Source organism: Bombus impatiens, unplaced genomic scaffold (assembly GCF_000188095.3).
Source record: "Bombus impatiens unplaced genomic scaffold, BIMP_2.2 scf_0463, whole genome shotgun sequence".
Lineage (NCBI taxonomy): Eukaryota > Metazoa > Arthropoda > Insecta > Hymenoptera > Apidae > Bombus > Bombus impatiens.
In genome coordinates this window covers 1,868,489-1,896,300 of record NT_176882.1, presented here as the reverse complement: position 1 = coordinate 1,896,300, position 27,812 = coordinate 1,868,489, and the positions used below count along the sequence as shown (strand labels likewise).

The 27,812-nt window shown below is 38.8% G+C and overlaps 4 protein-coding genes and 1 long non-coding RNA gene across 17 annotated transcripts in view; 3 read left to right on the top strand and 2 right to left on the bottom strand.

The window, feature by feature from the left end:
- The window catches only part of LOC100743147 (transient receptor potential-gamma protein), a 99,819-nt gene extending 83,010 nt beyond the window's left edge, over positions 1–16,809 (bottom strand). For 5 of the 9 annotated variants that reach the window (XM_033321476.1, XM_033321472.1, XM_033321474.1 and 2 more), the window contains exon 1: positions 13,137–13,448. Coding sequence is in view for 4 of the 9 variants with exons in the window: in XM_033321472.1 (XP_033177363.1) it covers positions 13,137–13,139 (3 nt within the window). In the remaining 5 variants the exon portion in view is untranslated. Of the gene's footprint in view, positions 1–13,136; positions 13,449–13,478; positions 14,249–16,449 lie in introns of those variants that run through there. The other 4 variants (XM_024368592.2, XM_024368593.2, XM_024368591.2 and 1 more) reach the window with 2 other exon arrangements.
- A 41-nt stretch (positions 16,810–16,850) lies between these two features.
- On the top strand, positions 16,851–19,624 carry LOC100743025 (probable tyrosyl-DNA phosphodiesterase). Of its 2 annotated transcripts, none has more exons than XM_033321478.1 (6): positions 16,851–17,025; positions 17,083–17,185; positions 17,264–18,368; positions 18,462–19,004; positions 19,075–19,279; positions 19,347–19,478. In XM_033321478.1, the coding sequence occupies exons 1-6, from the start codon at positions 17,023–17,025 to the stop codon at positions 19,476–19,478; spliced, it is 2,091 nt and encodes a 696-aa protein (XP_033177369.1). In that variant the 5' UTR covers positions 16,851–17,022. The 2 variants fall into 2 exon arrangements, with proteins under 2 accessions (XP_033177369.1, XP_003490669.1); XM_003490621.3 differs by having other exon boundaries at positions 17,001–17,025; positions 17,102–17,185; positions 19,347–19,624.
- A 1,051-nt stretch (positions 19,625–20,675) lies between these two features.
- Positions 20,676–26,212, top strand: LOC112213073 (protein THEM6). Of its 4 annotated transcripts, none has more exons than XM_033321492.1 (5): positions 20,676–21,224; positions 22,055–22,539; positions 23,534–23,748; positions 24,221–24,406; positions 24,564–26,212. In XM_033321492.1, the coding sequence occupies exons 2-5, from the start codon at positions 22,380–22,382 to the stop codon at positions 24,672–24,674; spliced, it is 672 nt and encodes a 223-aa protein (XP_033177383.1). In that variant the 5' UTR covers positions 20,676–21,224; positions 22,055–22,379; the 3' UTR covers positions 24,675–26,212. The 4 variants fall into 4 exon arrangements, with proteins under 4 accessions (XP_033177383.1, XP_033177382.1, XP_033177381.1 ...); XM_033321491.1 differs by having other exon boundaries at positions 20,676–21,533; XM_033321490.1 differs by having other exon boundaries at positions 20,676–21,786.
- Positions 22,417–26,986, bottom strand: LOC117151816. The gene is made up of 4 exons (XR_004461950.1): positions 26,685–26,986; positions 24,568–24,962; positions 22,782–24,476; positions 22,417–22,558 (listed from the first exon to the last, which is right to left on the bottom strand). It is a non-coding gene; the product is annotated as an uncharacterized LOC117151816 (long non-coding RNA).
- Positions 26,873–27,812, top strand: part of LOC100742789 (protein THEM6) — a 3,112-nt gene continuing 2,172 nt past the window's right edge. The window contains exon 1 of the mRNA XM_003490619.4: positions 26,873–27,201. Coding sequence (XP_003490667.1) covers positions 27,057–27,201 — 145 coding nt within the window. The 5' untranslated portion in view covers positions 26,873–27,056. The remainder of the gene's footprint in view (positions 27,202–27,812) is intronic.

The following is a 27,812-nucleotide window of genomic DNA, read 5'->3' as shown; positions in this document are numbered from 1 at the left end:
AGAAAAGAGAGGTAGGTACGTGTGACACGTGGATTTAACGAGTTCTGTGTACCAAGACTCCAATCGTCCTGTATACCCAGGCGACTTGTTTCAAGAAACGTTTAAGTGTATTACTGTTTGCGAAGTATCCAGATAGAAATAGCCGATACAGCCGAGTGAAACGTTGTTCTAATCCCCTGGCTCTCTAGTGCAAAAGGTGACAATCGTAAAAAGCAGACCGCTCGATGTCTTACTGTTAGCCGGCGCCATAGTTTGCCCGAGAAACAGTCAAGTTCTTGCGATTCTCGCGAAGAATAAGAACATCGAGAACCAATCGATCGAGCTCGTTGTTTTTTGCTCGGTGCTAAGAATACGATTGCAATGAAGGAAACGAGCGCGACTAATAAGGCGACGAAAGTTTACAAAATAACGAAGAAAAAGGAACAAGTATCCAATTTCTACGTAGCTTGACATTTAGATGAAACACGCGCACGATTTATCGGAATTATTGCTTTTACAAATGTTTACGAATTCGCGAGGGACGATCTCATTGAAAAATCGATCCGTCCGGCGCCACGAAATGAATCAAATGGACACGGATACGACGTATATTCCCGTCTTTCGACGCTGACGACTCATTTCCCTGATCGATTCCAGCTCTGCCGATAATTGCGCAATTGCAAGTAGCTGTTTAATTAATTCGTGCAAACGTAACGATACAATGCAACGTCCTATAGTCAACATTTATTCTTACAGTATATCACCGTGGAAAATAGAGATGGGAAAAGAGAGAGAGAGAGAAAGAGAGACTTATCCGAAGAAAGAACTCGTGTGATTCAACGTTAAATATAATATTACACGCGAACGTCCGTTTTATTTATATTGAGTCGAATTTACTGCTTTTCAAACGTCAACGTTAAATCTTCTCGGCAGATATAATAACGTGTAATTAGAACGTCTATCAACGCGATTCTTCTAATAACATTTTAACGATTCTTTCTATTCGACCTCTGTCAATCAAGTGGAACGTTTTGAAACACGAGGAATACTCCGAATTTCTCGATCAAATTTCCGCCGCTGGTTTTATTGCTCATATAAAATTGGTAGGAGGTAAGAGAACAACGAGGAAATTCTCTTTTAATCCGATAGAATCGAGAAAGGCTCCCTATCAATCGACAACACCGTGCCGCAAGATCTTTCATCACGACTCCCAGAAATTAGGTTCTCCCTGGTGGATATTAAATGACTGATTACAATGTCTTCGTAGACAAGAAGGACGCGACAGGAGGTCCCGTACAAGGATTATTACCAGCATGTTTCATAGAGTGTCAGCGGGACTTGAAACTGTGTTTACACGAGCACCGATATTAAATTTTATTTTCATAAAACCAGCAGAGATACAGCGAGAGTGCCTAGATTAAGACGTACACTTGGCTGCTTGATAAAAGAGATGTTTCTAGCAAAAGAGCCGCAGGAAACGTTGTTAAAGGAATTCTTCATTCTGTTCGTCCAAACTTCGTTTAATTAATGGTCGAGATCAAGGTGATCGATAACGAGATAGAAGAATAAACTTGGACAAGACATGCACGAGGTATTTGTATCCTCACCTTGCGAATAAAAAGCGTTCACAATATCACGTATTTCGCTATCCATTTATATGTGATTCTACGCACAAAAATAATCAAAAAATGTAGAATAGCCTTTTCTCATTTAATTAAGGATTACCTTGGTACACGCGTGACTGATAAATTCTCAAATTTAATTTTCTCGGAAACGAAACACCACTACGGAAAACAAAATGTTACTCTATACTTTCAACTTATTTCTGTATGTAGAATCACCATCTATAGTACTACGGGTTAGGTATACGGGACACCCTGTAGACAAACTTTCCACCTAGAACGATTCCAGACGTGATTAAAATCGTACGGTTTGCATTGATTAAACTTCGACTCTTGATCTTCTCATTATCGGAGCCGAAGGTCGGAGGAAAAAGCCGGAATGCGTACTCATTTTCAAACATTCCACGAATAGTTTTCGATACTCTGGGCCGTCCCTGCACGCTCGTTGAATTTTCTATTCACATTACCGATGAGACATGGCAACGGATATCTTCTGGAATTCCGAACAAACAAGATTCCATGTTTCACGAGTATGTTTCACGAATATGTTTCACGAATATGTTTCACGAAGACGTATTCCGCTTCTTCGAGTCCTTGGTTCCCTTGTTCTACGCTCGTGGGACCCCCTGGTGCTATCCTGGCACATCCATAAATACACGCACGCAATACGTGTGCACATTTATCCGATTCTTCGAGTATACCAGAGACAGAAACTAATGCAGGATTTTCATTTCCTATATCTGTTTGCGCGTAGAGATTTTCAAACGAACAATGTAACAAAACTTTGACGAACGCTGAACGAACAATTGAGTATCGTTTTTGTCGGTGTCAAACGGAAACGAAGAAGCGTGTGCGTTTGAGTAAGTTGAAAAATAAAATGGGAAAAGACTTGCTGAAAATCTTCGCATCGCTACAGTCCACTTGGTAACAAACGAGCGACGCATGCAACCGGAAATGGTGCTTTCTGCACTGCTGGCACGAGAATAAGGATAAATCGTGGTTCATATTGGCGCGTGTGAATTTCAGGGAAATTTACAATGGAAGATCAATAAGATATTTAAATATCTCCAGCTGACTTGAAATTGAAAAATATTTGACAACAAATTACGATATATCGTGTCACGTACATTTATATACATTCTATCGAACTGGTGCGAATTTAGGAGAAAAATTGTGAATACAATAGAATCTTCTTTACCGAAGCAGCCGTTATCTGGACGTTTTATTGTCTCAACGGCATACTTCCTATTAGAACACGGTATGCAAATGCAGGAAAGCATTCGAACGTACGTAGAAGGCTTTTATGAATACATTACGTGTACTATAGGAAACATTTTGAAATTTCCCCAACACTGTTACGAGACTCGACTATTAAAATCATACTTAGTAGTAAAGCAAAACAAATTTAAAAATGAATATTATAAGCTATGAGATACCTATTTATTTCATTTCATTTTGCCATAAATATTAAATTAATCCAAGTGCTAAATGCTTGTTGTTATATCATATTATTATGAAAAATTCTCTTATCCAAACAGTATTGTCGCCCAATTATCATTATACAATTCGTATCACGGTGGTTTTACCATGTACGAATTTCTCATTTTAATATGGTACAACCGATGGGAAAATCGATCGCTGCGTAAACCTTGACCCCGAGAAATTCGAGAAGCGATTTATTTTTCGTTCGTCAGTGACAGCTTCACCTTTTCCGAAGATCGGTGGACCGTGTTTCCGGGACGGTTGCGCGGTCGTTTAAATTCCGAGAGCTCGTGGATCGCGGTGAAATCATCGATCGTCGCGTTCAAAGTGTATTCGGTTCGGCCTGTCCGCGGCGGAACGCGTGATCGATTGAAAGAGTAATTGCGGTTGTCTGGCTGGACTGATTCCAGAGCAACAAGTTTTGTTGCGTGCCACTGAATTGCAGTCGATGGCGATGTCTCGAAAAAACATGGGGAAAAGATATTCATGAATCAGCTAGGAATCAACACGGTGCGTCGTCGTTGATTTCACGGAAATTTCAAACGCTCGTCACCTGTCGGATTAAATACTTTAAGCTCTAAATCGCTTTGAATTCGGTTGTCCGGAATTCCGACCGAGATTATCCCGGTTCACGCGACCGAACATTGGTCGATCCCACGCTGAATCGGTAATTCAGTGACGAAGTTCGAGATGAAGCTCGCAGAATGAATAACTGCTACTAGGAAGTCGAGCTTTATAGTCAGCGTGAGAAACCGACTGCTTTAATGTTCGCTGTTGATTCTCGTTTACAGAATCGATATCGCTGCTAATGCATCGCGATGGCCATTTATCCTTAATTATTAGATAAGTGTGATACGCGTCGCATACACTTCACACTCAGCGACAACGGTGCGAAAAACGAAGACCGATAATTGCAACGAACGTTATATCATTTGCGTCTCTGGTAACAACCGATAGATAGGATTAGTCCTTTAACGAGAGAAAACTATTTAATTACAGCATTCTATTTCGAGTGGTCGACGTACCGCTCTTTAACGAAATGTTTCCTAAGAGCTTGTATTGTCTTCCTCGTAAAGTTCACTCGTTTGTTTCAATGTATTTATATAACTATAATTAATATAACTATACTTAATTCTATACGAAGATCACAAGAGAAAAAAATAAGTTAGACTTTTCGTATTTTATTGAGGCACGACTTATTATTTAACGAAGTCTCGTTCTCATATATATGAAACTCGAATTAAATTTCTCGAAATGAAACGGGAACTCTTTTCGTCTTTGCCGATACTACATTTCCAGTTCAGGTTTGCATACAATTTCCCTTTGCCAATGCAATGCAATTATGCCTGCATCGCTGTCTGTAACAGACCTCGTTATTTGGTAGAGTCAAAGGTAATTACAGTCACCCGAATATCGCCGGCCTTTTATTTTACAAATATCCCGCTCGTAACTCCGCCCGTTCGTTTATTATTCATCGCCTTGACAATTCTCGAAGTCTTCCTTCTGACAGAAGACCGCGATGTCAATGAAAATGTTCCTTTCGAAATTTCGTCAGCACGCGGTAACGCGTGACCAGAATCGGAGAACGAACCTCGATATAACGACAAATGCAAATTGGATGATTCACCAGAGACTGATTTTAAAGTAACGAGGGATGATAATAGTCTTTTATTTTCTTTCTTCTTTTTTCGATTCGATCCTACGATTCATCCACGACAAAATTCGAATCGTTCGGTCTGCTCGGCTTTAATTCAGAATCATCTCTCTGCCTCGTCTCTCTCATCCATGCGTACGCGGTTTGATCGTCGACTTTAAATTTCCACGGGGGAACGCGGACTTAAACGGAGGACAGAATTTCATGAAAATTGAGAAAGTTCGGCCAAACAGCCGGAAAAGTTCCCCGACCCATCGATCCAATTCAAAACGCATTACAGCGATGTTAAGGGATTCCCGCGGCTGACGAAGGAGCAGGTCGCGGACAACGAAGCCAGTTAAGGACACGAGCTGAAGGAAGAGCGGCGAGAGGGCTGTGAAATGGTTGGAGTGGAATCAATGAGGATGGCGTCGCTCTGGGGCGTCGACGTTTAGCTACTCGCCGGCGCTGCCGATTCCTCGCGAGATTCCTCCGCATCCTCAAACATTCGACACGGAGAAGGTAAACAGAAAGGGAATTCGTTCGATTACAGCGATTACCTTATTACCCTTTCGTTGAATGGGTCGTTGATCGAGTTGGATATCGAACCGTCGTAATTCAGCCTCGACTAAAATCGAGACACTTCAAAGAAACTTTCTATTCGAGCGAATTTCATTATTTCGAGTAAAAATAACTTGGGTTCTTTTCCGAAACTCGTCCTACGGTTCGCTAACTGATAAAGTTTAGGGTACGATGGCAAACGATAGGACAGAAAGGATTCGCGATGTTGTTTAGATCGTTGCAACATTTAACTTGGTCCAAGTTCTTCCTTCAAACTCGTGCATATCCAAAGTGAAGTTGAGGAAGTTTGTTTGTAACGTGGGACAATTCTGCGTTACTAACTCGTTAAATTCATTGAAACTGTCGTTGCTGCACTGTTATTGTGTAACTAATTAGGAGAATACGAACTGTTTCTGGTAATTGGTGCTAAACATCAGGAGCACCGAGTCTTCATCGAAACAAGCAAGAAGGTCTCAACGAACGTGGGTTAAATATCGTTAGTTTTGGAGTTACAAGACGCTCGAGTATGAATACAGATACCTAAGTTTATTAAAGCTTTTTGTTTGCTTATTTATCATTTCTTGCAACTTTCTGCAACACTCTGTAGATACCGGAACAGGCGGCACGGTTCTTTGAACTTGCAAATGACTAATATCGCAGTTAAATATGAATCAAGAGTTCGAGGGGGGACGAACACGCGCGACAACCTTAATAAAATGAAATAGACGAGATCGCGGTTACTCTTAGGGTTGCTCCGCGCGCAAACGTAATTGCATCTTTCGCCGCGTTAATGGATTCCATAGAAAGTTTCGCATTACTCGTGACAAGATCGGAAGGCGTCACGCGTCACATTACATCGTACAGATCATTCTTAACGACGCATACGATTTTATCCAGAATCGTTCTTATTAAGATATGTTTAATTTTGTGTGCTAGACTAGATTGGCCGCGTAGTAGTGACACACGTATGTGAATATGAATACGTGGAAGTATGTGTGTGCGCGGCGTCTCAAAAAACAGATGAATGTAATTGTTCCGTTGGTAGTTTGGTATGGAAGATGGCGAGACAAAGTGCTGAGACGCGTGCAAATGTATATCGGCGAAGATCCTGGGAATCGTTTATTAAATAAATCTAAAACTATTCTAATATGAATTCTAAGTGTAACCTTAGTGTTCCTTTACTTTTATTTCGGCAATTAAGATCCACAATTCTCAACAGTTCTATAATACATCAGGATGTCCAGTACGCAAACCTTCCTCCAACCGAACGTTCTATCAACTAAACGATATTTCTTACTCGTGTCGTACTACGATCTCGTATCTTGCCTGTTCTGTTATGATATTATGTTAAATTGAGAAATAAGTATATCTGGACTCTGTATAGCTATGGTTTATGTTGATAAATTAAAAGTAAAAGAATCATCAATATTTAGCCACGTATAGCTCAGAAAGATTGGAAAGAAATTATATAATAATGCGCAATAAATTATCACTTTTTATAAAAAAAGATAGTGTCATAATTTCAGCCGTTCAATTATCCGAGAAATACGACTGTCCAATTTTAATTCGGTTAATCGAGACTCTGTAATTAGGACATTGGAAATTTTACTTCTATTGTGTACAGTCGTCAACGCCGAAACAGCGGATGAATAATTTTTGTTGTCGCAAAATCGTCGATTCCAGTCTGACTGCATTCAGAAATTTATGTAACGACATAATGTAATTTGCAATCGCATGGTTTCAGAGGTCTCGACCATCTCGCTGCACGAGCGACGAATAAAATAAAATTTATAACGACGACGTGCGACGCTCGATACGATTTCCGACTGATGATCACGCGAAATTGCTACCACAAAATTAATTCATACGTGACAGCTTGTTATCGAAACATATCGTTGACCGATTATCGAGTACACGTGTATTTTCCAACACTGTGTAAAACATCGCGAAAGCGGCAGAAGTTCGCTTCAGCGGTTAAATTATCCCGTGGTTCACCGTTCACTTGCGATTTTACGCCACGCAATGATGATATTTCCCAGACCTTCCACCCAGAAAATTTAAATTTCCGTTGTAACAAACTACCCTGGCTGCTAATTTGCATACGCATCGACTGCTACCTGTAAATTGCACGCATGCAAATACATAGCTATGCGATAGATGCACGTGCGAGCACCATGACATTGAACGTACAAGTGTATCGAAGCTTCGTGTCGATATAACAGATACCACACGCGTAAGTACGTGTACCTATCCGTGTTTTACATTGTGTACACACTACTACGTACATGCGTGCGTGCTTATACGATCCGTGAGCATCTATTACGGGCATGTTGAAGCGCCGGAATTATTTCGCACTAATCGTCATCTCTGGATCATGTGACTCGTAATTTCGTAGGGCTACAAATAAGCGGTATATGCCGCACCGTGTCAAGGACGAAGCAATCATCTTCCTGTAACCTGTATGTGGCATTTAATTTCCGGGTGCAATGGTAGACGGCGTTTTGCCATTCTGAAACGACCCCGCTGGTAGCCAGCTGTGCTCGAGAGATCGGTCAAGTGAGTTCGATCGAACTGTAACTTTCTTAAATTTCGCTTGGAAGAAAGAACGAGTAGGTACGATGGGGAAAAGTCGAGCGCGACAAAAATGTGTGCTTCGAAAACGAGAATATCGCCGTGTGCACATGCAATATACACGAGACGATTCACCGGAAGCTTTTATAGGATACGAGCACGAGAAAAATGAAAGGAAAATTGTGCCTCGTGAATACGTGTTGCTGCAATTCTAAGCAACAAATCATTTTGCTCGTTAAATTTCTTTGGGGCGACGCGTGTCGCGGTAATTTTAGAAAAGTTTGAAGGGTACCATTTCTTTATCTATCGGCGCAAGGTCTTTCGACGTTAGAGAGCGAAGCGTACCGTCGCGCGGTTAAATTATATCCCGCAGGTTTTAACCTACACGTAATAAACGATACGGTGTTCCATGGCTCAATCCTCTATCCTACGCGAAATATAGTTATTTTCGGCAACTAATCAATTATATTGCGTTTCTTCCCCTTGTGAAATCACCCATAATATATCGCACGATAATCATTCGGTCGTATTAAACATCTACTTCCAGACATCTCTACGATATTTATTACTAACGAGTTCAAGACACGTTCTCGTTAATTATATCTTCACTGCAAATAGATAGAAAAGAATTTTAAGGATCGTTCGAAAAATTCGTAACACTGTTTAATATTAAATAATTAATTCGGAAATTCTTCCTAGGTAAATATGCCCCGGCATCGTTTTATCACAGAAACGTTACCTATTTCTATCAAAATATTCGGCGCACGACGGAATATGCTCGATGCTAGTGGAAAACGGTAGTCTAGAATGACCCAAATAATTGAGCGCTCCGATAACCTCGATTCAACCGATGAAGAAGAATGAGAATAGGATAGTAAGAGTCCGGCCGAGGAATAAGGTAAGAAGATAGCAGACGAAGAAAAGGTGCTACGGTTAAAGTTCCTCTGAGTGTCCTCCCCCTTTTCTCTTTCTTCGTCTCGTCATTTCATGGTATTTTAACGAGCACTTTTGTGCACGACGTTGAAAGGGAAGTCCGAAGTTGTGCCTGCTCGTTCTGTAGTCTAAAAAATTATAGTATAGCCAAATTACAGCAAATAATCGGGTATCAAAAGACAAGACGTAGGTAGGGCAATATTCTACACTCCTTTATATCGTTCACGAGCCGAAACTGACGAAAGAAGAGATTTTATTTCAATTCGAGTACTATGTTTCAACTTTTGAGTTTTACTTCAATTATTTCACAAGTATGTTCACTATGGAGGCATTTAAAAAATACAATTTTACACAATTTGTTTCACGAATTAAAGTGTTATAGATTTAGGAGCTTAAGTATACAGTTCTATATGGGTTTCTCGTAATCGGCAATGTCACGAACCAAGCGATATATTGTTTTAAATTGCTACTATTTTATGCAAATGCTCTTTCCATATGGAGAATAATGTCAAAGAGAGAGACAGAGAGAGAGAAAGAGAGAGAGAGAGCAAGAAACAACGAGCCGTTCGTTTCACGATTAACTAAGCTTACATAGAATTAAACGTTGTGGATGTTGAGTTGAAAGGAAACGAGTTTCGCAAACGTAGCAGCTCGACGGAGATACAGAAGAACGTAACGTGGTCAGACGACCTGGGGATATGTCGGATAAATTCGTGTAAACATGTCGTAGTCGATCAGAGCGAACGCATATCTCGAGATTGAAGTTTGTATATAAATGGACAGGCGTGTGGTCAAATAAAATATCAAAAGTTCAACTTACGCCGTAATGCTTCAAACAAACTAAAACCGGGAAAACCGAGATAAAATATATTGGGAACGTAGGGTTTCGATAAACTGGTTCGTCGTTATCGACACGATGACGGTGAAATTATCGACGAGTGCGGCTAAGGGAACGTCTTACGATTTTCTTCACAGAAATTACTTCGCAAACTTACGTCTATCGAAACCTTAAATTCCCCTCTGATGGAATTAGGCCATTGAAAACTCTATAATACGTACTTTCATAAAATTTGACTCTGGCTAGAGAAAAGTATTTGCTGGAGAAAAGTATCGGAACGATGGTACCGCAACGCGAGACAGTTCGGCCTGTTTCATACGGTACAAATGCAAATGGCCACTTTTCCGTAAGATGGATTTGAAGTGCATCTGATTTCGATTCAAGAGTATGTCAGTTTGGGTGCGTCATTCCCTGCGACATTTTCCATTTTCAAAATTCCATTATCGCATATCAACGTGCCTTTCGACTTCTCTTGTGAAAATTTTCAGTGGCAACTTCTCCTTTCATCGATACTTCGAATTTTAACGAGCTCGAGCTGGTTAAAAATCTACGATAATACCTGACGTCTAAAGAATGAAGAGAGAACTGTCGAAATTAACGTGATTAATTATACCATTTAAGTCTGCCGGGAAACAGAGATATGTAGGTGTACTCGATCTGTTTGTACCGAGCACAGCGAAACAATGACGGTGATTACCAAGATGAATTTATTCATGGCGTGCCGTCTTTGAGGTAGTTCATCAGACAATGGAGAGATCCTTCGGGTTAAACTCGAGATCGTGCAGGTCGATTAAGAAATGCACGCGAAGACCAGCGTAACTAGGTTTCAGGTGTTCGAACCTGTGTACTAAAACGAGAACCTTGTACTTCTTAACAAAACGAATGTAATCCACGCTTTTTAAAGCATTACCGTCTTCTGCTTTGTCGATTGAGAGTTATTTACATTTACGTTCAAATTACTCTCGGTACGGAAATGTTTTTAGGAAAAAAGGAAGAAAATATCTAAAGCTACTTTATAATTAAATTTGGATGAGATGCTTCTTGTGTTTCGTAGGATTACGAACGGATGAATCCGCGTGGATTACGTAACAATTTGCCACATGGCGCAATACCGGTGCTCGCATTTCTTCCTCTCAACAAAAAATAACTCACAACCGAATGATCTATGAAAGTTGAATACACATAATTCATGTCCGCCCTGTCATACTATGTAAACAAACATTTTTGTAATCAGTACGATGTTGATCGTAATATCGTTTGGAGACAGTACAAGTCTGCGAGTAAGCGTTACACCGACCAAGTTCTCGCTGTGGTATTAGAATATTAAAATATTAATCCTTTTACAGTGTAAAAATATTTTTACAGTGAAAAATATTTGGGAAACTTTCACTTCAAACTTGTTTGCTGTTTTGTACAATAACTTAACAATATCTGGGTATTCGCTTTCTCTCCAACCGTTCGATGATATTAAATGTTAATTTTATTTGAAATACAAGTTTCGAAGAAAAAGACATCGAAGGATCTTTGTTGCCTCGTGCTTAAGATCGAGAGCCACTTCACGTGAACTATCCACAACGTTTCTCCAGTTTAATGCCGGGATTCTCCAGATGGCTGGAGAATTATCGGCAGCCTATACAAAAATTAGTTGCCATTACGACCGATTATTCATGAAATGATCGAGCGATCCGCTTAGAGCATTGAATGAAGATTCGAGTGTCTCTATCGAACGCGTTCCTTCTGCTTGCTTTTCTCGATGGCAACGTTTACAATGGCCACTTTCAAGTTGGAACTTTTTAACTAAAGAACCACTCCACATCCCACAATTCATCTGAAAGACTTTCCTGCGAGTGACATTTCTTCTTACGATATATCGCTTAATAAATTTCCTCGTTCACGTAACAAATTCGTATAGTCGTCGAAGAAGTTACAAGAATTAATTAATTTTTTCGCACGATAGTAAATCAGCAAGCTTTTTGATAAAATAAATGAAATTTTGCAAGTAAATTTTCTAAATTACGAGTGATCCGATTGTCTTATTTGACTTAGTATGATAAGATTGTAACAGACTAGGATACAAACTATGATTTGTGACATGTTTGTAACTTTTATACTCTGTAACGTTACCGATTGATGCATCACTGTGCAACACAGGCCAAGTTCAGTAAGAAACGCGGTATAACGTGCCCCAATATAAATTCCATTTTGTTCGTTCGATAAATACCAATTCAAATAAACAGTTCGATAAATCCACGTATGTACGACGGAAAAACGCAATCGCGAAAAAAAAAGAGAAGGACGGAAATACATCTCGCGAAATGAGTCTCAAACAGAGCGGATAATTTATCGTTTAAAAAATGACCTCATATATTTATTCGAAATAGAGTGAAAGATTTGCGATTTATCGCAATCAGTTTACGAAATGATCACCTAATTCTGCATAATTTGCATTAATTAGTACCTTGATATTCTACAACGTTTGAAATTTGGGCGCCTGTGTAAATGTCGACGTCGAATTAAATTATTATATAATCACGGAGAGCAAGGATTTTCGATTATACCATAACGCGAATAATATTTTTAATCGATCGAGGATAACACGATACTGAATGGAACTTGGGACGGTATTTCATCGGAAACTACGATTTATTTTCGCATGCACGCGGCATAACACGATTCCCTTTCGCTCGTATTTCGATACACTTTCATATAAACAATGACGTATACAGTTGAAGTACAGTTTGAGTAACGAAACTTTCGTCGAATCGTTTTTCGATGCATGGACCGTATTCTTTCGATATCCGTGATTAATCGTTCCACGCTCTATAAACTTCCACGCAGTTACTACGATCCGGACAGCCTTGGCAAGACTTCATTGCTAACCGGTCAAAATTAATTAAAGTTATTCGATCACTTTAGCCCGTCATCCCCCTTACCGTAACAGTTCAATCAACACGATAGACCATTTTTGTATCTTCCTCGTGTCAAACGTTCGTAAAATGAACAGGTTTAAAATGAAGAAAAACCGAAGAATGTAGGACGAAAGTATCGATATATTCTCCAGTCATTCTTATCGTTCATTCGATATTTTGTAAATTATTCGAGCGAAATAGAATTCACGGTATCACTTGTCTAAAAATTTTGTTTGTGATCGATGATTTATCGATAACAAGCAGACGCGAGTTCTCGAGGTGAAATGATTCGAAATTACAAAGTGTGTTGTAAAAACCCGCGCAGCTTTTCACTGCAACGTTGCAACAACGATGGATTTTAAACTTTCTCTTCTTTCGAAAAACTTCGTTCTCGTTATAAATCTTGCTTACCAATTTTATACTTTAAAACTTTTGAAACTCGCATCAATTTGTTGCGTATTCTAAATGAAGGGTATCCGCGTTTTCGAAACTTGACATCGACATGATCCGAAAATGACAAGCAATACCGAGGTTGAGAGGAACGTTCTCACTACCGAATCGCTACGTCTTTCATGCTCTGAATGATAATTTTGTTAAAATTTCCGTACCATGTCGAGTTCCGTCGTATCGTGGAATTCAATTCATTATGGTCTCAACGTTACCATTCAGAGTTGCCTCGTCGTTCCTCGAGTTTCGAGAAAAAAAAAAAGGAAAAAAAAGAATACAACAACGATAATCTGTCGCTGCGACGGCCAATACACTAAACGTATCATAGACTTTCGATCCAACTACTTTAAAAGTTTCTCAATGTACAATAGGAAGGGCGCGTAAACAAGCGTACAATAACACGATCGAAAATAACGAATGATTCACGAGGCGACTTCCGTTTGGCTCGCGCGAAACCGACTGTTAACGACGAATCGGTAGTATAACGGTGTAAATAAAGCGACCTTGACTTTCTGGCATTTCCGGGCAGCGATGGATCTTGATTGCTTTCTGAGTGCCTCCAGAGGAAACCGCTTTCCGCAGGATGCGTTCCAGCCGACTCCACCACGGCACCACTTCTAACTTACACTGCAGTTCACGTGATCGATGCGAGGGAATCACTGTTCGACGCGGGTAGATCACACGGTCACGCGACGCCTGGATCAACGCGGTTCTAACCGGGGCCACCGGTAGCCGCAATCTTTGAATGAAAATCGACGATAAAGAGCCAACACGTGGCTAAGACGTACAATATCGGAGTACCGAGAGTTAAGATTCATTCGCGAGACAGAGACGGTGATTAAGTGACAATTAAAGACAACGAAAGTCACTGACACGAGATCCGGCGTGAACACGCGAAAGTCACGACGGATGAATCGCTCGCGGCGCGGTCTGGGCGGTGACTGAGCGGACCGAGGCGTCTCGACGCACGGCGTCTCTCCCACCCCTCTCTCCACATCCTGCAAGCCTGACGGATACCACTTTTCGGTTGCTCCGTCGTTCGCCCCTGCCTTTGCCGCGTGACATTCGACGGTGTTGTGTTGTTATTTATTGGTACCGAAGTACATTCGACGCACTCGTCGCGAGACTCGTTCGTGTCTCGATGCGTGTTTCATGGTAGTTTTAAAGCAGACTATCTCTTCGTCTCTTGATGTCCATTTTCAACGAACGTAATAGAAAATGGATAAAAATGATGCGCGTGAGAACCGAACGACCGACGATAAAGACTATGACTAGCGTTTCACCGCGTTTTTTACGAGGGTACGTACATATATCGATGTTTCTCGCTAGCTATTAACCCCTAAGAAGGTATCTTGTTATCACGTAATATTGTTAAATATTTGATTAATAATTCGCATCGAAGTTGTGACAATACGAAGGTGAAATTACGAATCTGAAGTTTTCCGATCTCGTTTCAATAATATGTAACTACGCCAATGATATTGCGAATAAGGTTGATTTTTTAACCGGTTCCCGTTCACGCGTTCATGCACTTCATTACAACGGTTAATTTGTAAGAATTTAATCTCATTCTTATTCGGACACTTACTGACGGTATTTCTCGGGTTTTCGCTTCGACTTCTATATCTATCCACGGCCTTCTTTTATTTCATTGTATCTTTATTGTATAATTTCTGTTTTATTTCATTCTTTATTACATTATTGTATTTTATTTTATTCTATTCTATTATTTTTCTATCTTTACTTTGAATGTGTATTTTTGGTAAACTTATGGCCGTTTATTATTACAATATATAAAAATATATAAAACGAAAATTGCAGTAGAAAGTGGAGAATCAAGGGAAAAAGCTTCAGTTCGCTGCACCGCCACGGCGCCGTACGAATCGTGAACAAGTTTCAACTGGAACTTGATAACTATCGAATCTGACGGTAGATAATCCAATCTTCGCTTATCCTGCCGTTCCTTTCTTGGCTCTTTCCTCCTAAAAAAAGGTCGACAGTCGTCGTCGTATTTTCTGAATAAGCTTGTCCTCGTTCGTTCACTCGTTAATTCCACCTGCACTGCTTTTAAGAACGTCCTGTTTCCCGTGTTGGGAATAGAATTTCGCAAAATATTCAGAAGAATCCATGTTACAGAAGTCAGGACATTCGCATGCAAGTATTGACTGGAAATAATGTACTGTCTAACGAATATAAAATGTTCGACGAGGAATCGATTCGACGTGAGTGTTGGCTTCTCGACGTCGAAGCGCCTTCCAATTACTCTCCACTTGATCGAGCCATAATCCAAGAAGCAAACGTTTCTAGAAACAATTACGACTAAAGAAGCGAGCTGTTAATTTCGCCGAGCTGCCTGTTCGTCTTCCTGGTGACTTACGAACGAATTGCTTGTATTTTGACGTCGGAAACGTTTCCTATTTCGCTCATTCGATTTATCACCGTGAACGTCGTCTCGAAACGTAAGCGACTCGAAACGAAGGATAAGCTATTTACTTTGATAAAGTATACAACTAATTTAAAGTGTTTTAACAGCTTGTACAATATACGGTAGATATTCGATAAAAATACTATCTTTTTGAATAAAATTGTACGCTCTATGTACTTCGTACCAAATTATTTTAAGTATACTATTCTTTAATATCTTCAAGTAAAAGAAGCTGTTATTAATCACATAGATACGTTTAGAACTGAAGTTTAAATGTTAATTCATCTGAAGAACTTTTGACAAGGTATATAAGTACATTTGTTGAAAAAGTCCAACTTCTTTTGAGAAGATCACCTACTTTTATCGTGATCTGTTTTTAAAATATTCACTTTCCCATTTTTTAATCAAACGATGCAAATTTTTCGACGCTTCCCCACTGACGTGTTTTTGTTTAATATTTTCCCCAGACAAATCATCTTTGTGCGCGGGACGTCGGTTGAAAAACATTCCACCCCCTGGCGGCGACTTTAATTTAATCATTCCAATACCAGTGGCGCCCTGTAAATTATGCGCATACATATTAAGCGGACCGATTTTTAAGACCGCTATCCCGATTCTTTCCGCGGCTATTAATTGTTCTTGGGAAAAATGGAAATTCGTCTTCGCAATTTGTTTCTAAGGGGCGCTCGCCGAGCGTCGAGCGCCGCTGAGATGCGGTCGGTAAGTTTCCTCGTTGAAACTTAACTCTGGTGCTCGACGCTGCATCGGTTAAGGACGCGCTGTTACGCGTCGAGACGTTGTTAATCGTCCCCCGTCTACTACGTCTTTCGTTCTCCTTCACCACTTGCTTTCCTTCGATCGTTTTATTGAGACTCGCTTTCTAACATTTCGTATCGCATTTAAGATGCTATTTCTCAATGTCGCGTTTGAGACGTATTAATTGCACCGATGTAAATCGCTTTCCAACAACGATTCATTTTGTTGTACTTTATATCGATGTTATTAATATCTTAACTTTATATTGATACTAAATGAGTTTATTAAATTACCTTTCTCGTTCCTTATCCCTTTGTTCGATGATGTTTGGAAATATCTTACAGCAGATTACAGATCGATTGTATGAAATATTGCCAATCGGCGATTGTGTTGAATATTGTACATCGTGTTGTATGTCTTCCATCTTGATTAATGAAATTGGCGCCCATTGAAGTTCATATGGCATATCATTATTTAACAATGAGGATTAATTAAATAATACTAAATATTCGTGTCGTCTCATCCTGGTATAAACTAGTGAATATAATTTAAGTGAGTAATGTTGACAATTTATATGATTTTACGTTGACTTTCACATGTTTTTAAAACTACGTTTTTAAGACGCGCCGACGTGAAGAAGTTTAGATCGAAACTAATTTCAACTCGAACTACACTTACGCCATGTCGATTACAGTGCCATCTGCTCGTTCTCGTCAATAATTTGAAATAGAAGTTGGTCGGATACGGAACAAATTGTGATAGTATTACGCGTTATTGTTTTATATAACATTTAAAGGATAACTTTTTCGTACTATCATCTTTGCAAACTAAATAATATCACAAAATGGCTACAAGTTTTATGAACAATGGTAAGCATACATCAACTGGTTTTAAGGTTAAGATTTAATTTCGTGCAATTTAAAAAGTTGCACTGTTTTGTGCAAGTTTCAGTCAAGAAGCAATGCCCTTACATGGAAAAATGCTATCGCAAGAATCCAATTCATTTCAACGAGATGTCACATCCACACTGTAAGTTTCATATGTTTCTTGTCAGTCGTATCTTAAGTATTCAACCGTGATCGAAGAAAAACATATGATCTGTTTCAGTGGAAAAAATTGTAGTAAATCAGTTAGAAGGCGAAATACGAGTTCCCGAGGAACTTAATTTTGAGTGTTCTGATCGTTGTCTTTTGAAAGATCAATTAAAGATCTTGCAGATTGTATTAAGAAAAAACAGAAATAGTGATGGAAGCAGTTCTTCAAACATAGCATCAAAGTCCAAAATAAATGCTGAGAGTCCAAAAGTCACTAACGGAAAAACAGTTTCTGAAACTTTAAAGGATAAAGTGGAAAAACATAAACAACTAACGATTCAGAGAAGAGAAAATAAGTTGAAAAATATGGATGAAGAGGCAGAGGCACTTTTTATGTCTTCTAATGAAAAAGATAATCAGAGAAAAGTTTCCAAAATGAAAGAAGAATTGGATAATCTGAAAATAACCGAAAAATCTATGCATAAATCTAGCTCGCAAGATAAAAAGAGAGATAGTAGTATCTTTGGTGACAATGATAAGGAAAGGAAGAAATCAAAGTTAAATCATACTAGACAGGTACAAGAGTGTGGTCAAGATACAAATAATAGTTCAGAAAATATGGAAAGTTCTAGTGTTTCGAAAGGCACATCTTTGATAGAAAGATTTGAATTATGCAATTCTATAAAATCTAGGAGCGAAGTCAGAGAGAGAGCAATTAAAATGATGAAACAACAAGGATTTGAAGTATCCGTGGTAGAACCAGGAAATTTTGGTATGAAATATGCCTTATCAGCTCCATATCACTTATTTCTTACAAGAATCCAAAAATCAAAAGAAACATATAATCAACAATTTTCTATAACATTTCCTGAGATCTTAGACATTAGTTTAGGGGAAATTGTAAAAAGTTTGCATATTAATTTTATGGTTGATGTTGGGTGGTTATGTTTGCAATATTTATTGGCTGGACAACGCACAGATATGTCTATTTTATTTGGAACAAGAGTGGATGAAGAAAAATTAAGCTTGAATATCACTATGATACCTGTGTGGATGCCAACAAAGTTTGGTTGTCATCATACTAAAGTCATGATCCTGAAATACAAAGATGATGGAATACGGGTTGTGGTTTCCACCGCAAATCTATATTCGGATGATTGGGAGAATAGAACACAAGGGTTGGTTAAATAATTTTAGAAGTCATTTTGTGCTTGTTTTAAGAAGAAGAGTTGTTTTAATCGATAAACAGTTGCTTCAATGTTGTTGATCAGAGTTTGGATATCGCCACATCTTCCACTGCTGGCAGAATCTGCAAACCCCAGTGATGGAGAATCACCAACAGGATTCAAGAGGGATTTAGAACGTTACTTGCACAAATACGAACAACCAGCTTTAACAGAATGGATTTCTGCTGTGAAAAGAGCAAATTTTTCTTCAGTAAATGTATTCTTTGTGGCATCTGTTCCTGGGAGACACACAGGTGTGGAATATGATTATTGGGGTTATAGAAAATTAGGTCACGTTCTTTCTAAACATGCGAAACTACCTCCTGATGCACCACAGTGGACATTAGTTGTTCAGAGTTCAAGTATTGGTAGCTTAGGTCCTAATTATGAAAGTTGGATTCAGAAGGAGATAATATCTTCGATGTCAAAGGAAAATCCACCAGGTTTGAAGAGCTGCCCGAACTTTCGGTTCATTTATCCATCTTTAAACAATTACAAACAAAGTTTTGATTGTCAAGTTGGATCTTGTTGTTTGCCATACAGTATTCAAACACATTCTAAACAAGAATGGGTAGAATCCTATATGTAGTAAGTTCTTAAGTTTTATTTATATATTTCTATTTATATATGTACATACCGTACATATAAAATATTTCAGCCAGTGGAAAGCTACACGAACCGCTAGAGATAAAGCAATACCTCATATAAAAACATACACAAGAATTTCGCCTAATTTAGAAAAGATTCCTTGGTTCGTTCTTACTAGTGCTAATTTAAGTAAAGCCGCATGGGGAATGGTCAGAAAGGACTCCCATCATATTTTGAATTACGAAGCAGGCGTTATATTTATTCCGCACTTCGTTGTACGTAAACGTATTCTTATTTATATATCCTTTATACACGTTTCAAGTATACATCATCTTTTTACAGACTGGATCAACTACGTTTCCTATCAAAAAAGAAGAAGCTGGTGTTCCAGTTTTCCCTATTCCGTACGATCTACCTCTAACTCGGTACGGGAGTGGGGATAAACCTTTTGTTACTGAATTTTTTTCTAGCTAGTAATATCTGAAAATCGGAGAATACTATAGCATGAAAATTACATGTATTTATTCTTTTCTATATTTTTCGTTAAGCAGAGTATCAAACAGAACATTATTGTACAAATGATTTTTTTTAGAATAAACATGATAATAATTGCTTTGATACACATATATGTTAACTTGGCATTACAAAAGAAGAAGAGAACTACACTTTATTTGCTTCACGAGTTGCTTTTCGTCGTCCCATTGCGAACATAGTTTAGAATGTAATGTAATGGTTCTATGAAGCTTCTGGTAGGCTAATAGAAATTTTACGACGTCTGAAATTCCCACGTCGTACGTGAGATATTTATTGATTAGCTCATGATTCGTGCCGATTTCGTGATTGTTCGTTCGTGGATCACGCGTTTTCCATAAAACATCAGCAGGAAAGCGTTTCCTGACCACCACCTTTTCGACGTAACATCGTATTGCTTGTGCATGCCCCGCCTTCAAACAACGTTTGACGAAGCTTTGCTTGTTCTTTTTCCCGTTTCAATTACATATAGTTGGCATACGTTGATTTCGTAAGACGAGGGCACACAAGGTAGAGAAACGAACTCTTTATATTCCTTAAGAAATTTACTAAAAAAAAAAAGAATAGCAGAAAAAGATTTACATATGAAAGATTAAAAATTCTATTTAGGAATGATCTTTTGACGAAGAAAGTAAATAAAACATAAAATGCTACAAAAGGAAGATTCATGGTGGAAGTCATCGTTTGAATTATCCGTGATTTTAATATGTCATAAATTATAGTATATTCATAATTACATTCGACGGTGACGTCGATACATACTTATATTGTATACACTTTTGTGCCATATTAATAAACAAATCTTAGGTGAGTTTTTAATTCATAGAAACGAGAAAAAAAGGAGGAAGATTCATTATTCTAGATAGATCGTGATGATTTAACATTATATTTGTTCCTTAGTGTCCTATAATTATTACACTTTATTAATATAGATATTGGGAAAATTGCGTCGATACGCTTCGTTCTTTTTTTACATAGATATAATCAATATGATTTAGCAATAAATATATCAGAAAACCTCGCTTATCTCCTTAATCAGCGAGTTGTAAGACTGTCAAAGTTCAAGGATATTGTATATTTCAGACAATTTCCTTGTTACTTTGTACCTGTCTTCTTCAAAATCCACTATATAGAACCTTATAATTTCTTTTCGCTTTCAAAACTGAAGATTTCACTCTACAACCTTTGAATTAATCGTGAAGAAGAACCGTTTCAAAGAAACCAGTTTACGCTATGATTTTCAAATTTATATTTTACTCCCTGTAAAAGCAGAGGCGTTCAAAATGGCAAGTTTAGCGTCATCCTGGCATAACACACACTTGTACTTCGGTTTGCCATTAAGAAAAGCGCCAAGGATTTTGACGTCAACGCGCAACGAGGTGTCGCCTCCCACTAGGAACCAGCATCATGGTTGGAAGTCCTCGGCGCAGATGCGACTTCTGGAAAGGGACGTTCCGGCGCCTGTGACGCCGACGACGACATCGAACCCGGGAACGCGTTGATCAGCAGTTTGTGAGATGTCGTCGACTCGAACGCATACTCCTTAGCTCTGTACTTGTGTACGTGTGTTCCTTGTGTGCGTGCGTGTATAAGTAGACAAGCATGTGCAGATTCATGTTGCCGTGAATAGTCAGGCACAGGACAGTCATCGGGCGTCCGCGGCGATTCCACCTGACAGACTGCCGCTAGGTAGGTCGAAGCGAGCATCGATACGAAAGCTAGTGAGCGCTTAAACGTCGGAAGCTTAAACACCGATCTGAATAATAAGAATCTTGTGATATAGAAGAACCATCATCAATTGAGAAAACACCTTCGATTTCGGAAGAAGCAATACCGCAATGACGCATTGCGAACCTCGACGGAGAAGACCGACGTTTCGGGACAATATTTTGGAAGAACGCGGCCAATGAAAACGTGCTTCGCGTGACAATCGTACAACCTCTCGAAGGGGAAAGTATCGAAAGTAGCTTTCGCTGGGAATTTTGAATTGTCTCCACGGTATATTCGTACTACCAGAAATTCTACGTCTAAACGTTACATCGACATGGTGTCGTTGTTGCACGGTTGCGATTCGTCACCGTTCCGTTTATTCATCGGCGTACAACGATCAGCAACGTTGCAAGACGCGCGCGGTTCATCGGATGCCTATTTTTGATGTGCTGCTTATTCGTCAACGATCCCCTGCCACTTGGCAGGAAAGCATCGCGTGATCATACCAAACGCGTATTCCCAATATTTATACTGTTAATTAGTGAGTGCACATTTCGGACATTTTATTACTTTGTTAGTTTACAAAGTGCTTCGCCTGCCGAGTTCTTCCGCAGAGTGATCGTTGTCAAGAAGGAGATAACCAAATCACTGTCTTGTTTTTGTCTCTTATTATTGAACATTTGCATCCTAGCATGACTCGAGTGGAATATTCCATGTGCACGATTACAATGAGAAACGCACTCCATGGAAACGAGACACTCGATACTTTTTGTCTGAGTATTTAAATGGTAATGCTTCTGGCATTTCAGGTCCGAGGTGCTTCGTATATAAAAGAACGCCGGACACGGGCTGCATTATCTCTTGATGCGTTCAATGGTCGTCCGGCATGTACCGATATATTTGGAACTAAGGTTGATCGTCATGGTGCGTCGATCCACCTACGATCCTTTGACATGCTAATCGAGCAACTTGGCTTTTCATCGGCGAGAAGCGAGCCAGGAAACGCAGTCAGAATCGACGACGAATCGATAAAGTGGAGTGTGGCTTCCCGACGGTGGAGGAATTCCAAAGCCTGACCACGCGGGGATCATACTCCTGTTCGAATTTGAGGACGTGCGAATCGCAAACTTAATCATGATGATAACCTGCTGGGTGTTGGCTGGTGTATTTGGAGCTATCGTGCTGCTCTATAACCTAGTAGAAGTTCACTATTTCTTGCGTATGTGCTTGACCGTGTTCCTTGCACGCTTCTGCAAGAAGAAGGTTCATATCCTCGATGAGACCACCGTTTACGGTACGTTGGCTGCTTAACCCTGAATGAGATTAGAAATAACGATGATTAACGATTTGATGTTAAATCGTGTATAATGCTGCCTCGTTCAAGCTAGTATTATCGATAGGACGTAACCGAAACGTTGTTTAAGAATATAGAGATTCCATGAAAATGCATTTCATGGATCTCTGTGGCTACGTAAGTCCAGAATCCTTACAATTTACTGACTTATCTTGGGCTCATTCGCGTAAACCTTGACCTACCATGCGCGATCAGTTGGCCGGTCGGTTGCTCGTGTCGCAAATCCGTACGAGTATTGATTGTGCAGTACTGTGCTGCGAAATTCTACAAAGCTGGACCAACAGATCGAAATGTAAACGACGTAAATTTTGCAACGTGTTTTATCAGTATGCGTCTTTTCTGTCAGTAGCGTTCTCATCCTATACACGGTGGTCTGAATTCCAGAAATTACCTACGAAAGAACATACACTTTTATCAGGACTTACATGACACGTGGGACAAACAAAGAATATTAAACTCTCGGGATACTTAATATGTTTATTATATTCCAGCAAATACTGATCTTTTATTTATCTGTCCTTGCAGCAACTCGACTCAAACAACTTTTTCATCATTCTCTGTTCCATATCTTTCATCTTATCTTCTTAAACCTCTAAGTAATTGTTTTTAATCGTATTAGTTAAATCAGAAAAGTTTTCTCAAGTATTCTTTTAATCGGAGGCACGATATGCGATTGCGGTTAGTTATTATTCGGCTGAAATCACGCATCTTTAATTCTCTTGACCGTCATGGAAAATCGCAACGTACGTTTCGCAATTGTGTGTCAAATACAATTCATGACACCAACCTTCGAAAATTGCTATTTAACTTCAACTTTAACCTTTTAGTCTTTGAAACATACATAATAAAAGAATAATCATCGTTTATCTCATTCTATTTACTCTCGCGGCTGTACTAATTTACTTTTCTAGTTGTATTAGTTTACTTTTCGCAGGTATTTGCACGACAACGGACGTGGACACATTACTCTATCATATGAACAATGCGAGATATCTTCGCGAGATCGATTTCGCCAGGGCGGATTTTTACGAAAGGACCAGCCTCTATCGCGAGATCTGTTCGCAAGGATCGGGTGTCGTACAAGGAGCGTCGACCATTCGTTATCGCCGCTTCCTGAAACCTCTGTCCATCTACAAAATAACTTCTAAGGTATGTGAGTTTGATCACGTAAAATCGTATTACACAGTCACGTTCGTTGTTCTCTGTCTGATCGACTTGAGAAACCATAGAAAATTTTTACGATTCTTCGACACAGAGATCTCGGTATCCGGTCGATTATCAACATTTGTTCTCGGTAACTTCTAGGAAAACCGATAAGACCGAGAAGGAAACGAACTTGTTGACACTTAGTGTGCAAATCGTTGCTGGTACTATTTTAGAGAGTCGAAGCTGTCCAAGTGTTCGCCACTATAGTTTTGTATGCACTCCGATGATCATATGACGCATTGTATCCAAAATGTATTCTCGCTATCACTTTTATCATGGTGCAAGTGGAATATCAAATCAAAACCGGTTACATTTTTCCATTATAAAGGAGAAGAGTTAATTGCGCCCATAAGGTTGTTACAAGTAACTTTGCCTATTTAACTATTCGATGTTTTCGTGGCATGTATCCTTGCAGATAATATATTGGGATGAGAAGTCCGTATTCATGGAACATCGGTTCATCACTCCCAGCGACGGATTCGTCAGGGCCATCGCGATGTGCAGACAAAGGCTTTTGGATTGTAGCGCCGAGGCTGTGATCGGTTCCCTTATGGAACGAGGCGTCAAGCAGAACGGTAACGTGGAGGCGGGTGTAACTCAGGTAAAATTTTCTACACTTTTTAACGAATTTTCAGTTTCTCGTTCATTATAAATAAGAAAACCTAAAATCTCTGAAAGAGTAATTACAATTGATTACATTAATCTAAATAATTTGTCTGGAGTGCAAATATATATATTAATTAACATGCATGTTATAGATACCTCATGTCCGACCGCAGATGCCACCGGAAGTCGCCAGGTGGTTGGAAAGTAACGAAATTTCTTCGGCGATGCTTCGTCAGAGCTCAGCAGCAACGACGAATTGCTGACAAAAGGAGGATACGGCGTCCTCCGCAAATGGCGCCGTGTCCACTTCCGTCTATTCGACTACGACCGTGTAAGGTCGAAGATTCGATCGATGCCAGCTTTCGTTGGTCGTGAACGCATTCATAGAATCTTCCAGTAGTTACTTTCTTGTTCGAACGATAACGGCGAATCAATTTTTTTGGTGAACAAATTACGAGTTAAGTTTGAAGCTTTTATCGATTGCATTCCCGATGGTTCGGTTGAGAATTGAGGTGAATAATCGGTCAGCTTAAAAGTTGATGCTTGTCTACCTAAAAATTGGCTCAGCGTTATTTGCAACGTAATTCGGATGCGTAATCGTATATATGTATCCAATGCCAAAGAAAAAAGGAACTCTTTCGGATCGATGAGAAACAGAAATCTACAGTACAAAGGCCAAACAGAGACGCGGAAATTATTTTACTAGGCAATGGTATATATGGTATATACGTGACTATCGGACAAGATGTGTTTAAATTCCTCATGCGTGCGGGGAGGAACTTGCTAACAAACCGTTTGATATGCCAATGAATTCAATGACTTTGAAAATAATTTACCAAAAGTCTTACTAGTAACCGTGGAACGGATTGCTAGAAGGATAAGGTCACAGATTGTAGATCGATTACATCCACTTCAAAGGAGCTTCCGAAATTAAAAAGAGCACCGTTTGTTAAATATTCTCCGTTGAAAGTAATCGCGAGACGCGTGGTGTTATTTACATTTTTTATTATAATATATATTATATATGTATATATATACGTATGTATATAAATATATATGTATGTATATATAAATATATATGTATGTATATAAAAAAATATATATATATATAAATTAGCGACTGGCGCCGGTAATGATTTCCACGAGAAAACAATGTAGAATTCTCCCGAGGAGCTGCTTTGCTGCAGGATGGTAGAGATAGAACAACAATATATTTACAAGCGCGTTAAGCGGCGAATGTTTATACCTCTATAACGTATTACAGGTGCCTTCACATAAATCATGGTGGATATTCGCGCGCCTGCGATTGTCGAGCACTCAGACTGTGACATTCGCTTATCGATATGGTTACCGTGTTTGCCATACATCAGTTCGTTGTGATTCTATTATAAATTTCACTTGCTTGTTATTATTATGTTTTTAGTAATATATAGAATGCCCGCGAAATTGCGAGTTAGTTGTAAGCGGCTCGCATATGATCGATTTGTTGAAATCCTTATATACAATCCTTATTACCGACGCCATTTGCATGGGTGAATCCATAAAGTATATCCTATTTGAATTTCGAAATAAATTGGTATCCGTAGTATGGTTATTAAGTAGCCGATGACGTAGCGAGTCTTTAACAGCTAAATAGCATTGTGCACGTACTATGCGTGAAAACGTTATTATAATTCTAGATGATAATAATGTCATTTTTGTCACATAATACTATGTTGGATCATGTCGTTGAAAATACCATTACCCAGGAGTAAGAATAAATATTCCTTAGATGGCTAATGTTTCTTCGTTGGAAAGCACATATTATTTTCTTCTTTATTGTTCAGAACGATTTCGATCGAAACGATATAGTAATTGTTGACGATACAAGAATTTGGCAACGGAAGTTGAATCGAAAATTTTGTAATTTAAAAAAGAGGTCACGCAATGCATGCATATCGCGTTGAATATTTCACGTAAAGTTCACGACTTTGTGTACTTAATTTTCATATCATAAATAGTTAAGGCATTCACACGTTCACGGCTAATGCGTCCGAGCAATGATATAATGATATATAAAAAGAATAGCATATATATTTTTAGAAATCGTATCTACTCGGTTTTCTGAATTAAACGCGGCATCATTTTTATGAAGATTATGCTGACTAGTGCAGCCAAAGAATATTCATTTCCATCCACACCAGTTAATTCAGTTTGTATATAGTTTATATAAGAATTGTTGATATATATGCATAGTCTCTTAAATCATATTAATCGTTGATTCATTGACTCACCTATTTATTCGTTTGCTACGATCATCAACAATTGATCGATTAAATTCTCACAACGAGCCATCGAGTTGTCATCTATTCACAATTATAAAATCACTATAATAAAAGAGGACAGAATATCATAATCTTCGAAATATTGGGCGTTCGTTATCGTCTTTGACCGCGTGGAATGCTTCCGTACATGCGACGAGCAAGCACCGTCCCGATTACAACGAAACGTCATAGAATGAGGAACCGGTTACAGTGTAAGAAGCGACCTCGCAGTTTGGAATTTCATGGTAACCGCACGCAGTCTTGCTTGGACTGTGGCTTTGTGAACGTCAAGAGCTGTTTGTTCTCCTTTCACGTCTCGTCTTCCGGAAGCATTATAGAAAAATGGTGTGCGCCTGCCTCGTCACGATCTTACTTATTCTCTACATGCTCTTTGACGTAAATTATTTCCTCAGGATCTTGTTTACGTTAGGTTCCAGCAGGCTGTTACAGAAGAAAAAGAAGATTTTCGATACTACTACTATCTATGGTAATAATCATAACATCTTTTCCATCGGTTATATATCCTAGTTTCAACAGTTTTATGATGCTACTACGGATTATGATAAATAAGTTATAGGTTATGATAGTATTTTCGCGACTATTTTGTTCTTTATATTCAATTTTTGTATTCGATTTATTTAGAAGTACATCCTTTAGTAATGAGTATTTTTCTTCGGATTATTATTGGTATCGATTTGTGGTGAAATCGATGATATAACAATAAGTGTTTCATTGGCCATTACAATATACAAGATAAGATACGGGATAATATTCATTTGATGAAATATTTGTATTTTGTATGAAAAGTAATGTATCAATAAGCATGGATTCGCGCGCGTTCGATCACGTGTTCAGTAGGTACAATCATGACGTGTAATAAAAACAATGGAAATTGCGTCAATGACTGATTTTTGGTGAATGTAAAGCGGGACCCCCACCATTTTAAAAGAATTTAAAGGCAAGCATTTTTCAAGTACGACTGATCATACATTTTTCATACTCGAAAATTCAGATATTCTTTATTTCATGCCTATGCAGAATACGTATAAATTATATATATATATATATATATATATATATATTACACGAAATATATAT